Source organism: Eleutherodactylus coqui, chromosome 2 (genome assembly GCF_035609145.1).
Source record: "Eleutherodactylus coqui strain aEleCoq1 chromosome 2, aEleCoq1.hap1, whole genome shotgun sequence".
NCBI lineage: Eukaryota > Metazoa > Chordata > Amphibia > Anura > Eleutherodactylidae > Eleutherodactylus > Eleutherodactylus coqui.
In genome coordinates, this window is record NC_089838.1 from 317820719 (window position 1) to 317833970 (window position 13252).

Genomic DNA, 13252 nt, shown 5'->3' on the forward strand with positions numbered 1-13252 from the left:
TGTAGTAGTGTTGGTTGGAGATTATGGCTATGGATGGTGATAATACTTAATATAAAGAACAGTAGAGATGAGCGAGCATACTCGCTAAGGGCAATTACTCGATCGAGCATTGCCCTTAGCCTGCTCGGAAGAAAAGATTTGGCTGCCGGCGGGGGAGAGCGTGGAGGAACGGAGGGGAGATCTCTCTCCCCCCCCCCTTCCCAGCTCACTGCCGCAACTCACCTCTCACCTGCGCTGGCAGCCGTTCCTTTTCTTCCGAGCGGGGAAATACTTGCTAAGGACAATGCTCGATCGAGTAATTGTCCTTAGCAAGTATGCTCGCTCATCTCTAAAAAACAGTAATAGGTACCCGTGCGATTCCAATACTTAGGCTGGGTTCACACGGGGAATTTCTGTGCGATTCTGCTTGAGGCCGCTAATCCCGTGAGTCGCCAGCGATGTGGATGAGATTTGTCCAAAATCTCGTCCACACTGGGCGGTGAATCCAACGTAGCAAAGCCAGCAGAAGTCGTCGCTGCCGCACAGATTCCCGGGACACAGCATATCCATTCTTTTTTTTTCTGCTGCGGCCATGCTCTGCTCTATTGGAGAGCCAGCCGCAACAGAAAAGCATGCGTCAAAACCGCAAGATTTCCGCCGAGAATAAGACCCATGTGACCCTAGCCTTACTGGGTGTATTAGAGGATTCGTGAAGAAACAGCGAGAGCTACTTGAGTGTCTCTAATACTGACTGAGCCTTCATAGCATGAGAAGAAACACTGATGGGTGCCTATATAGCACTAATACTGACTGTGCATATACAGAGTGAGAAGGTGCAGTGATGGAGGCCAATATGGACTACCTTTATTCAGAGTGAGAAAACACATAAATGGCTACTGCCTGGAGTTAATACTGTCTGTATAGTTTGGGATGAAAAACAGATGAGTGCCTATACTGACTGGGTATAGAAAGTAAGAAGGTGCAGTGATGGGTGCCCACATGGTGCCAATACTATCTTTATACAGAATTAGAAAAATAAGTAATGGATACTTGTGTGGCGTTACTAATGTGTATATATAATGTGAGAATGAACAGCAGTGAGTACCTACATAGAATACTGACTGTATGAACATGGAAGAAGATATATAATGGATGCCAATGTGGTGCCAATATTGGATACTTCTATACAGAATGAATAGGCACAGTGATTGGTAATTATGGAATGCCAATCCTGGTTATAGTTGCATGTGGTGAAAAGGTACAATAAAAGATGGCCACATGGTGCTAATTTTAGTAGCTTTTGTACACAGTATGAAAGGTACAGTAATGGGTGCCCATTTGGTGCCAATATTAGTTGCCTTTATAAAGGGTAGAGGAAACACTGATGCACACTTTGTGGTGTTAATACTATCTATATAATATGAGAAGAAACAGTTATGATGACGATGAGGATGATGATGATGATGGTGATGATGATTACCTCTGTAATGGTCACAGCGATCAGTGCTTTTTACGTAAATTGTATGATGTGTAATGATTCCTCTCCTGTGCTGTCTTGGTATCTCCTCCCATGAGATGAGGACATTTCCCACAGAAAGAATGTAACTGGTAAAATTTGGTGCAGCGGAAGGAACTGTCAGCGAGAATAGAGAAGAAAGATTATATCATACATGATCCCTTAGCGGAAACCTTTCAGTCATGTACTGAGATCTCTCAATGTCCCGAGACTGAACTTGCATTGATATCAAAATGTAGAGACTATACTATACTGCCACCTGTTGTTCATTACACATAGTGCATATATATATATATATATATATATATATATATATATATATATATGTTACAACAGCGCCACCTGCAGTATGTTGCAAGTATTAGCTTGTCTTTTATATGTATTTTTGCTCTCTTATTATGCAAATTGCATTGAAAACAGCAAAAAAACAACTTTGTTCTGTACCTGCATGTTGGGGATTTAGTCACAACTATGGGAATTACATGCATTCATTTCCTTATTTCACTTTCTAAACTATGTTTAGGTGGAAACAACATTGAATTAGTGGCTAATTGAGCATGACTTTTTCTTCAAGATCTGAGAATGGGTTTTGGTGACATAATACAGCAGGGAGCAGAGCCCAAGTTTTAGCCCTGGAGTGAAGTTGCTGCAGAGCCCAATGTTTGGAGGAGCCTGAGCAACAGTGGATGAAGGCTCAGGAGTGAACTGAAGGGGTCCAAAGATGGCGCATCTCTATTTGCTTTTTGCTCTGTTCTGAGCTTCACAATCAGGGCATACCCCAGCAGATTCCCTTGGCATATGCACTGGTACATAAAACAATCTCCACTTATGCCAGTTTGCCATAAGTTGGACCATATATTCCTATGCAAAAGGAGAATGTGCTGTATTGTACTGCAACCGGGCTCCTAAGCCTGCAGGCCCAGCTTGCCATGCTGGCGCTGGGTGGTTTGGTACCTTCATACCTTTATACCGTTCCTTTGCAGGCAGCGCACTGAGGGTAAGGCTATGGCTGATACATCTGCCGCCAGAAAATACCAGCCCAGGTAAAAGTGACCAAACAACAACATTTCCACATTAGATATCGAAACATTGGATGAATGTGAACACTGCTTATTATAAATCTCATTACACCATTGTACAACAGTAACCATACAAATATCACTGACACCCGTGTCAACTGTCTATGGATGTTGGTGGTTGTGGCTCATCCACCTCCCTGGGTTGGATTCTAACACTTGGTAATGAAACATTTATGTAATCAATTATGTTATTTGCATTGAACCGAGAGGTGGAAGTACCTGGCGCATTCGTATCAGGCACTTGTTCACCTTGGCAGTGCAACACCTCAACTAGGAGGCGCTCACGCCGAGCCCTCAGCCAAATCCGAGTGCTGCTGTGGAGTGTGCTCAGCAAAGCAGAGGGTAGTTGGGCGAGAGGATATTAAATCCAATATTGTGGAGCTTCCCTCGAAGATTTCTGACCATGTCCACCAGGAGTGCAGCGCCCCCACGGAATCGAGTCTAATGAGGGACTGCGTACTGTGTGATATAGCCCAAACCAGCGCTGAATAAACACAAAACCCAGGAAACCCGGCCATTAATCAGCCAAGCAATACCGCTGTACGGCTGTAGAAGTTGTTCTCAATAAAGAACTGTTGGTTGAGCAACATGTGGCAATGTTTATTTAGCACTGTACCACCGCTGCTTACTCCAACAGTCACCCATTACCACCCCTGCTTAGTCCAACAGTCACCCATTACCACTCCTGCTTAGTTCAAAAGTCACCCATTACTACCCCTGCTTAGTCCAACAGTCACCCATTACCACCCCTGCTTAGTCCAACAGTCACCCATTACCACCCCTGCTTAGTCCAACAGTCACCCATTATCACCCCTGCTTAGTCCAACAGTCACCCATTATCACCCCTGCTTAGTCCAACAGTCACCCATTACCACCCCTGCTTAGTCCTACAGTCACCCATTACCACCGCTGCTTAGTCTAATAGCCACCCATTACCACCGCTGCTTAATCCAACAGTCACCCATTACCACCCCTGCTTAGTCCAACAGTCACCCATTACAACCCCTGCTCAGTCCTACAGTCACCCATTACCACCCCTGCTCAGTCCTACAGTCACCCATTACCACCGCTGCTTATTCCTACAGGGGTGGTAATGGGTGACTGTAGGACAAACTTTATGACTGAGAGTTTCACTAGAGGATGCAGAACTGCCATAATACCACAGCAGCAGCCAAATCTGACTTTTGTGACCCATTCACTGAGCCTGTCCTGGCATATATACTATATCTCTGCATATACTACTTGCTTACCTTCTTCTCGGCTATAGGCCTCAGTAGAGAAGGTCCTGATGCAGCTACTGTTGTAGAGGACATACACAGAGATGTAATAGGGGACCACTGGAGTGAATTCATCTGCAGGGAGAGATTATGAAGTCCTGATGAACAGCTTCATGACTTTTAAGTATACTGAATAGCAAAATGTTATTAGGTCAGAAAAAACAGGCAACAGTTAAAAAATGAAAGTATAATAATAATATGTATGTAATAAACTCTAATCCCATATTATTAGCAGAAGCACAAACCTATCAATATACAGAGGGTGGACAAAAATATTGAACACCGTATGAAATGCATGAGATTTTAATCATTAGCACTGAACTGCTTGGCTGAGAGTTTTCCCGCCAAATTTGTGTTTACTTCACCTCCTGCCCTGCTCTGGGTGGTTTTGGGAACCAGCTGGTAACAGCAGCCCAGTGGCTCAAACCCCTGACCTTGAATCCTTGTTGCTCAGTTAGATGTTCACTTCTGCCCAGCAGCATCTATGTCACTTAAAATCCGTCACTACGTGTCTTATTGAAATATGATTAATAATCCCATGTAACTTAAGGCATGTATTTTGCACAGTGTTTCCATATTTTTGTCCAACCCAGTAGGTAAAAAAGAAAAAAAAAACATGCAGTGTTCTGCTCCATCCAGTGCCTTAATACCACAATACAATGCCCAAATAATACCACAACACAGTGCCCAAATAATAACCACTATACAGTGTACAAATACCACTACACTATGCCCAAATAATACTACACAGTGCCCAAATAATGCCACTATACAGTATACAAATACCAATACACTATGCCCAAATAATACCAGTACACAATGCCCAAATAATACTACACAGAGCTGAAATAACAACCACTATACAGTGTAGAAATACCACTACAAAGGGCTTAAATAATACCACAACGTAGTGCCAAATACCACTACACTACACACAAATAATGCCACTATACAGTGTACAAATACTACTACACTACGCACAAATACTACACAGTGCCCAAATCATGCCACTATACAATGCCCAAATAATACCACAACACAGTACCCAAATATCACAACACAGTGCCCAAATAATAACCACTATACAGTGTACAAATACCACTACACTATACCAAAATAATACCACTGCACTATGCCTAAATAATACTACACAGTGCCCATATAAAACCACTATACAATGCCCAAAGACCATAACACAGTGTACAAATACTACCACACTATGCCCAAATAATGCCACTAAACAGTGTACAAATACCACTAAACTATGCCCAAATAATACTACACAGTGCCCAAATAATGCCACTATACAGTGTACAAATACGATTACACTACACCCAAATACTACACTATGCCCAAATAATGCCACTATACAGTGTACAAATACCACTACACTATGCCCAAATACTACTGTGACCAAATAATGCCACAGTACATAAATACAGCACCAGAACCAAGCTCTGTACATAAATACAGCACCAGAACCAAGCTCAGTACAGTAACAGTGTTGCGGTAAGCGCTGATGGGCTGACAGTGGTGACACTTCAGAACATGAGAGTGAGGAGACAGAGCCGGGAGGATTTATGTAGAAGATGCTGCTGCATGGAGAAAAAAAAACATCATTTAGCGGTGCGGCCTTGAGGGGGCAGTTGCCCTCAGCCTAAATCCACCTAGTGCCAAGCTGGTGACTGACGCCCTGTGTGAACACAAAGGATGCATGCAACGAAGGCAGGCTATGGGCGAGACCCTCACCTGGGAGCATTAAGGTCTCACTGACTGTCGGGCTTCTGGCCCAGTTAACCTCCATGTTCCTGTCGTTTCTCCACTCCACCAGGAAGCTCGGGGCGCCGTCAGACTTCATCTGTACTTTACACAAAACATTCATTCTTCCATCTGAGTCTCCCCAGATTGTGCAGTCAAAAGCACTTGTGTTTAGCACCTCTGTAAGAAAAAGAGTGACATCAATGAGCAAAGCAGGACTTATTACAGAACGATGCCCAGCGACAGGAGGCATGACAGGATGCCCAGCGACAGGGGGATTCACAGCAACAGGAGGCATTACAGGACGATGCCCAGTGACAGGAGTCATTACAGGACGATGCCCAGTGATAGGAGTCATTACAGGACGATGCCCAGTGATAGGAGTCATTACAGGACCATGCCCAGCAACAGGAGGCATTACAGGACGATGCCCAGCGACAGGAGGATTCACAGCGACAGGAGGCATTACAGAACGATGCCCAGCGACAGGAGGATTCACAGCAACAGGAGGCATTACAGGACGATGCCCAGTGACAGGAGTCATTACAGGACAATGCCCAGCGACAGGAGGCTTCACAGCGACAGGAGGCATTACAGGATGATGCCCAGCGACAGGAGGATTGGATTCACAGTGACAGGAGGCATTACAGGACGATGCCCAGCGACAGGAAGATTCACAGCGACAGGAGGCATTACAGGACATTGCCCAGTGATAGGAGTCATTACAGGACGATGCCCAGCGACAGGAAGATTCACAGCGACAGGAGGCATTACAGGACATTGCCCAGTGATAGGAGTCATTACAGGACGATGCCCAGTGACAGGAGTCATTACAGGACGATGCCCAGCGACAGGAGGCATTACAGGACGATGCCCAGCGACAGGACGATTAGATTCACAGTGACAGGAGGCATTACAGGACGATGCCCAGCGACAGGAGGCATTATAGGACGATGCCCAGTGACAGGAGGCATTACAAGATGATGCCCAGCGACAGGAGGCATTATAGGACGATGCCCAGCGACAGGAGGCATTACAGGACGATGCCCAGCGACAGGAGGCTTCACAGTGACAGGAGGCATTACAGGACGATGCCTAGCGACAGGAGGCTTCACAGTGACAGGAGGCATTACAGGACAATGCCCAGCAACAGGAGGCATTATAGGACGATGCCCATCGAAAGGAGGCTTCACGAGAGGATTCACAGCGACAGGAGGCATTACAGGGCAGGTGAAGCGGGAAGGAAGACGATATTACGTTACCTGTACAAAGTGGGGTCACACATGCAGGGGGTCCGAGGCCTTTGGAAGTCCTGGCACTGACGCACACTTGTGTGGACTCGGCAGGGACTGTCATGCTACAACAAGGAACCTCCGGGATCGTCTTCTCAACCCCATCAACATACGTCACCAGATAATGGAGGATGATGCCCCTAGCAAAGCGATGGTCCAGCGGCTGCAGCAACAGACAGAGGAGCCTTAGTATCTAGAGCCAGTGTGACCTTCGCTGATAGACTAATACTTCTTCCACAATGCAGCGCAGCAGAATGCAGCACCTTACAGAACCTGTCAGGAAGGGGATGGTTTCTCCTTAGGGAGAGCACCTAGACTTATAAGGCCATGCATGCTCTTCTGGGAAATTTATGCAAATAGAGGATGGAACAATGCCTCTGCAGCGCCACCTACTGGAAGGCAGCATTCCTGCAAGGCAGTGTCAGACCTATGATATTGGAGATGTGTCTGACAGCACACGGCTGGAAAAAATCTGAATGCAGCTCTGGATGTGACTGGAGGGCAGGATGTAATGTAACACAACCTCTATGGGTGGAGCTTGTTAACAAACAAAATGTCATTTCTCCGATAAAATCCATATTTCTTAGAGAAACTCTAAATCCTTTCCTCTTCTAATTTTCTTCTTCTTTCATATCTAAAGCTAGATGCAGAACTCTTCTGATTTCTTGTACATACGGAGCAGGGCATTGTGGGAGCTCTGATGGTATAGTTACAGCTGTTAGGTCACATGTCTGACAAAGGGGTGGGGCTAAACTGACGGCTGTTTACAAGGACAACCGGCAGCATTTTAAATAGTTTTACCTTCCACATTACTAGAAGGGCAGATCCATTCTGTGAACGTCTCCAGACATCTGGGCTTCCATTAGGAGCTAAGAGAAGGGAAGAAGAGAAGAAGTGAAAGATGTGAGGAGGTTTAGCTTATAGACTGGAGCAGAGATGACTTATGAAGTTTGAAGTGGTCCTCAGATTCCTGTTAAAGGGGTTTTCCTCAGTATAGGTCATCAATAGCTAACCACCGGGAAGCCGCTCTCAGGATCCCCAGCGATCAGTTGATCACCCGGCCCACTGTCAGTGGAGGGGGCCGGATGTCGTCTCGAGAACGAGAGCGGACGGACCATAGCTGGCTTCATCCCCATTAAATCAATGTTAGCTGAAGCCTCCTATTACACTTCCGCCTCTGACACCGGGGTCAGATGCAGGAGTATAATAGGAGGCTTCATCTCCCATTGATTTCAATGGGAGCAAAGCCAGCTATGGCACTTCTGCTCCCGATGACGATGTCTGACCCCGCCGCACTGACCACGGGCTGGGTAATCAGCTGACTGACGGATCCCTGGTGATCTACTTATTGAAGAATTATCCTGAGGATAGGTCATCAATAGTTTTTGCCCGGAAAACCCCTTTTGTGATGGGATCCAATCTAATATCTATGGTGGCTTCCAGAGAAACCCCCAACTTCTGCCAGTGTGCGGACATAAAGGCCGGACTAGTTTTTAAAGTATCTTATCCTACTGTTTCCTATGAAATAAGCAGCACTGAGTATATTAGGCAGATGCTTATCCCAAACCCCTTTGGAAATGATATATCAAAGATAAATGGGTGAACTGAGGCTGATCGGCCAACAATCTAATGCCTGCCATAGCCAAGGAGCTGGAGGGAACGACATGAGATATGCGAAATAGTGATGCATGAAGGGCGGTAGGCAGCAAAATGAGGCGACGGCGCAGGACGGTCAGAAGGTTTTGAAGAAAGACCATTACACCCATCTTACCCATTTCATAACTCATTAAGGCATGAGTCTCGCTCCATAGGCTTCCTCTCTTCGTATTCTTCCCATCTGGTATATATCGGATCTGGAATTCATACTTGGTGTACGGCTCCGGGTCGTCCAGCACGTAAGTATTTATCTCCAGGTCACTGTCATTTACCTGTAATTTCCGGATCAAAACAGTAAGATGGATTCAATATTCTACTGTTCTGCCATCACGGATGTCATGTAATGGAGGCACTGAAACCGTAGATATGACATGTGACAAACTACAGATGGGACCGGCTATCAGCCTTGTCCAAGGTGTCACCATTACTTACTTTTTCTGACTCTAAGATGCAGTCAAGTTTAAAGGGCAAAAAACAAATTCAGACGAGTTTCAGATTTCCCTGGTGGTCTACATTAGTGGGTGGGTTAATGACTGCTTTCTTCATGGTTGAGGGTGACAGTGGGTTAATGCCTGCTTCCCTGGCAGTCCAGAGTATTGGATAGTTTAATGCCAGCTACCCTGGTGGTCGAGGGTCATGCAATAGTTAATGCATACTTCCCTTTTAGTCCACGGTCGTAAAAAGTTTATGACAGTTTCCCTGGTGGTCCAGGGTAGTGAGGTGATTAATGTCCGTTTCTCTGGTACTCCAGGGTTGGGAAGGGTTTAATTCCAGCTTCCCTGGTGGTGCAGGGTAGTGGAATAGTAAAAGCATGCTTCCCTAGTCCTCCTGGGTAGTGAAGAGCTTAATCCCAGCTTCCCTGGTGGTCCAGTGTAATGGAGTGGTTAATGACCATGGTCCAAGGTAGAACAAGGTTATTGTCAGTTATTGAACTAATGTCAGCTTTCCTGAAGGTCCAGGATAGTGCAGCAGTTAATGCATGCTTCCCTGAGGGTCCTGGGTAGTGAAACGGTTAATGCATGCTTCCCTGGAGGTCCAGGGTAGTGGAGTGGTTAATGCATGCTTCCCTAGAGGTCCAGGGTAGTGGAGTGGTTAATGCATGCTTCCCTGATGGTGTAGGATAGTGGTTGGTTTAATACCCACTTCCCTTGTGGTCCAGGGTAGTGGAGGGGTTAGTGATAAATTTTTTGATGGTCTACTGTGGTAGAGGAAAGGCCCATTTACACAGGTGAATGATCAGGCAAGAACGCTTCTAGGAATATTCTTTTGCCCAATGGTGGGGCCTTGTGAAGGTGCTGCTGATCACCCAACAAACGGGTAGACACTTATGTAGTACAAAAGCATCATCACTGTTTACGGCCCACTTTCTGTATGCAAGGGGGTTCTGCCTCCAACAATGATGAAGTTCTATGGTGGACACATGAATGATTGTTCCTCACCTAGCAGTCTGAATTGGCACACGTGAAGGCCATGTAGATGCGAGCCGATCTCTTTTATCGGTGCTTCGTATTTTAATGTGAATAGACCTCAGGAAGCAGAGGTGTAGCTTGAACCTTCTACACTTTAATGCAAAGTCTGTGCTAGGGTCTCCCAAGCATCACCTACCATATATAGTACTGGGGTCATTAAGCCTCATCAGGCATCAGGGCTATGTTACTAACGTAATAGCAAGAAATCACAAGAAGTCTTATTTTTGAAGGTCCTTAATATGATCTTACCCAGAACCTAGGAATATCCACTGATCACATATCAGTTGTGATGGCAATCTTAGTTAATATGAATACTGTATACTGTTTATATACTGCAACGAATAGCACCATTATGTGCGGTACAATATCCCTGACCAAGCCAATGTCCATAATGCTATATAACCGGTCTCCAGTGTAGCCACATAATGCCCCATATTACTACTGACCTCAGTCCAACTGTCCACTCCCAGTATGCGATACCGCAACTTCACCGGTGTATGGACCCAGTTCTCGTCGTCTGGGTGTGTCCAGCTAATCTCTAATGATTCCGTTCCCAGAATGGAAGAATTAAGCAGAGGCGGTCTGATGAAGACTGTGAAAAATTACAGAATTTAATGAGTGAATATTCCTACTTTGTCATTTAGCTTCAGAAAAGTAGTTTACCTGTCAAATATAGAATTTAACGATGATATTCCTGGCCCACACTTGTATTACAGTTCAGAGCTGCATTTACAATTCTGCAGCCTGAAATTTCCCAAACATCCCCTGCTGGTTCAGTGTCTGTATTCTGGGAAGTGTCGGTCATAAACAATCCAGTATACCAGTATGCATTACTGTATACTCACTGTTGTGTCCATCATGGCTGTAGGAGAAGTTCTCCGTCTCCTCCTTGTCTCCTGCAGTAATTGTGATATTATACCAGTTGTTCAGCACCAGGTCCTTTCGGGGGATTACCCACCAGTTTATATCATGAGTGCCATTAAGAAGACAGCGAGGTTCATCCTGCCTGGAGGAAGCAATGATGGAATGGATTATAATATCAAAAACACTTTTCCATCTTCCTATGTCTTCACCATACTTACTTTGTGAGATCCTGCAGGAACAGAGATACAGATTGCTCAGAAGAGACATCAGCTTTCCATGAACAGTTCAAGTTTCCAAACTTATCTTGCATTACAAGGCAGATGGAGCAATGCTGTAAGAGTCCTGTTTAGGGAATAGAATGCATCATTAACAAAATAATTTTGTAACAACATCATCATCTCTATAGGCCTCTTCCATGCAAAATGTAATACTGCCCCCCCATGTACAAGAATATAACTACTATAATATTGCTCCTATGTACAAGAATAAACTATTATAATACTGCCCCCTATGTACAAGAATATAACTCCTATAATACTGCCCCCTATGTACAAGAATATAACTCCGATAATACTGCCCCCTATGTACAAAAATATAACTACTATAATACTGCCCCCTATGTACAGGAATATAACTACTATAATACTGCCTCCTATGTACAAGAATATAACTACTATAATACTGCCCCCTATGTACAAGAATATAACTACTCTAATACTGCCCCCTATGTACAAGAGTATAACTACTATAATACTGCCCTCTATGTACAAGAATATAACTACTATAGTACTGCCTCCTATGTACAAGAATATAACTACTATAATACTGCCTCCTATGTACAGGAATATAACTACTATAATACTGCCTCCTATGTACAGGAATAGAAATACTATAATACTGCCACCTATGTACAAGAATATAACTAATAGTAATACTGCCCCCTATATACAAGAATATAACTACTATAATACTGCCCCCTATGTACAAGCATATAACTACTATAATACTGCCCCATATGTACAAGAATATAACTACTATAATACTGCCCCGTGCGTACAAGAATATAACTACTATAATACTGCCCTCTATGTACAAGAATATAACTACTATAATACTGCCCCCGATGTACAAGAATATAACTGCTATAATACTGCTCCTATGTACAAGAATAAACTATTATAATACTGCCCCCTAAGTACAAGAATATAACTCCTATAATACTGCCCCCTATGTACAAGAATATAACTCCGATAATACTGCCCCCTATGTACAAAAATATAACTACTATAATACTGCCTCCTATGTACAAGAATATAACTACTATAATACTGCCCCCTATGTACAAGAATATAACTACTCTAATACTGCCCCCTATGTACAAGAGTATAACTACTATAATACTGCCCTCTATGTACAAGAATATAACTACTATAGTACTGCCTCCTATGTACAAGAATATAACTACTATAATACTGCCTCCTATGTACAGGAATATAACTACTATAATACTGCCTCCTATGTACAGGAATAGAAATACTATAATACTGCCACCTATGTACAAGAATATAACTAATAGTAATACTGCCCCCTATGTACAAGAATATAACTACTATAATACTGCTCTCTATGTACAAGAATATAACTGCTATAATACTGCCTCCTATGTACAAGAATATAACTTATAGTAATACTGCCCCCTATGTACAAGAATATAACTACTATAATACTGCCCCTATGTACAAGAATATAACTGCTATAATACTGCCTCCTATGTACAAGAATATAACTACTATAATACTGCCCCTATGTACAAGAATATAACTACTATAATGCTGCCCCTATGTACAAGAATATAACTACTATAATGCTGCCCCCTACGTACAAGAATATAACCACTGTAATGCTGCCCCCTATGTACAAGAATATAACTACTATAATACTGCCTCCTATGTACAAGAATATAACTACTATAATACTGCCTCCTATGTACAAGAATATAACTACTATAATACTGCCTGCTATGTACAAGAATATAACTACTATAATACTGCCCCCTATGTACAAGAATATAACTACTATAATACTGCCCCCTATGTACAAGAATATAACTACTATAATACTGCCTCCTATGTACAAGGATATACCTACTATAATACTGCTCCCTATGTACAAGAATATAACTACTATAATACTGCTCTCTATGTACAAGAATATAACTAATATAATACTGCTCGCTATGTTCGAGAATATAACTACTGTAATACTGCCCCCTATGTACAAGAATATAACTACTATAATACTGCCTCCTATGTACAAGAATATAACTACTATAATACTGCCCCTATGTAGAAGAATATAACTA

At 43.5% G+C, this 13252-nt stretch overlaps 1 protein-coding gene across 1 annotated transcript in view; it reads right to left on the reverse strand.

The window, feature by feature from the left end:
* IL27RA (interleukin 27 receptor subunit alpha) overlaps positions 1 to 13252 on the reverse strand; it is a 43331-nt gene that overhangs the window by 6534 nt on the left and 23545 nt on the right. Inside the window, exons 3-11 of the mRNA XM_066593724.1 lie at positions 11109 to 11232; positions 10872 to 11032; positions 10473 to 10618; positions 8673 to 8829; positions 7703 to 7770; positions 6872 to 7064; positions 5601 to 5789; positions 3825 to 3926; positions 1460 to 1612 (exon numbers count right to left, since the gene is read on the reverse strand). Of these exons, the coding sequence (XP_066449821.1) occupies positions 1460 to 1612; positions 3825 to 3926; positions 5601 to 5789; positions 6872 to 7064; positions 7703 to 7770; positions 8673 to 8829; positions 10473 to 10618; positions 10872 to 11032; positions 11109 to 11232 (1293 nt within the window). The remainder of the gene's footprint in view (positions 1 to 1459; positions 1613 to 3824; positions 3927 to 5600; positions 5790 to 6871; positions 7065 to 7702; positions 7771 to 8672; positions 8830 to 10472; positions 10619 to 10871; positions 11033 to 11108; positions 11233 to 13252) is intronic.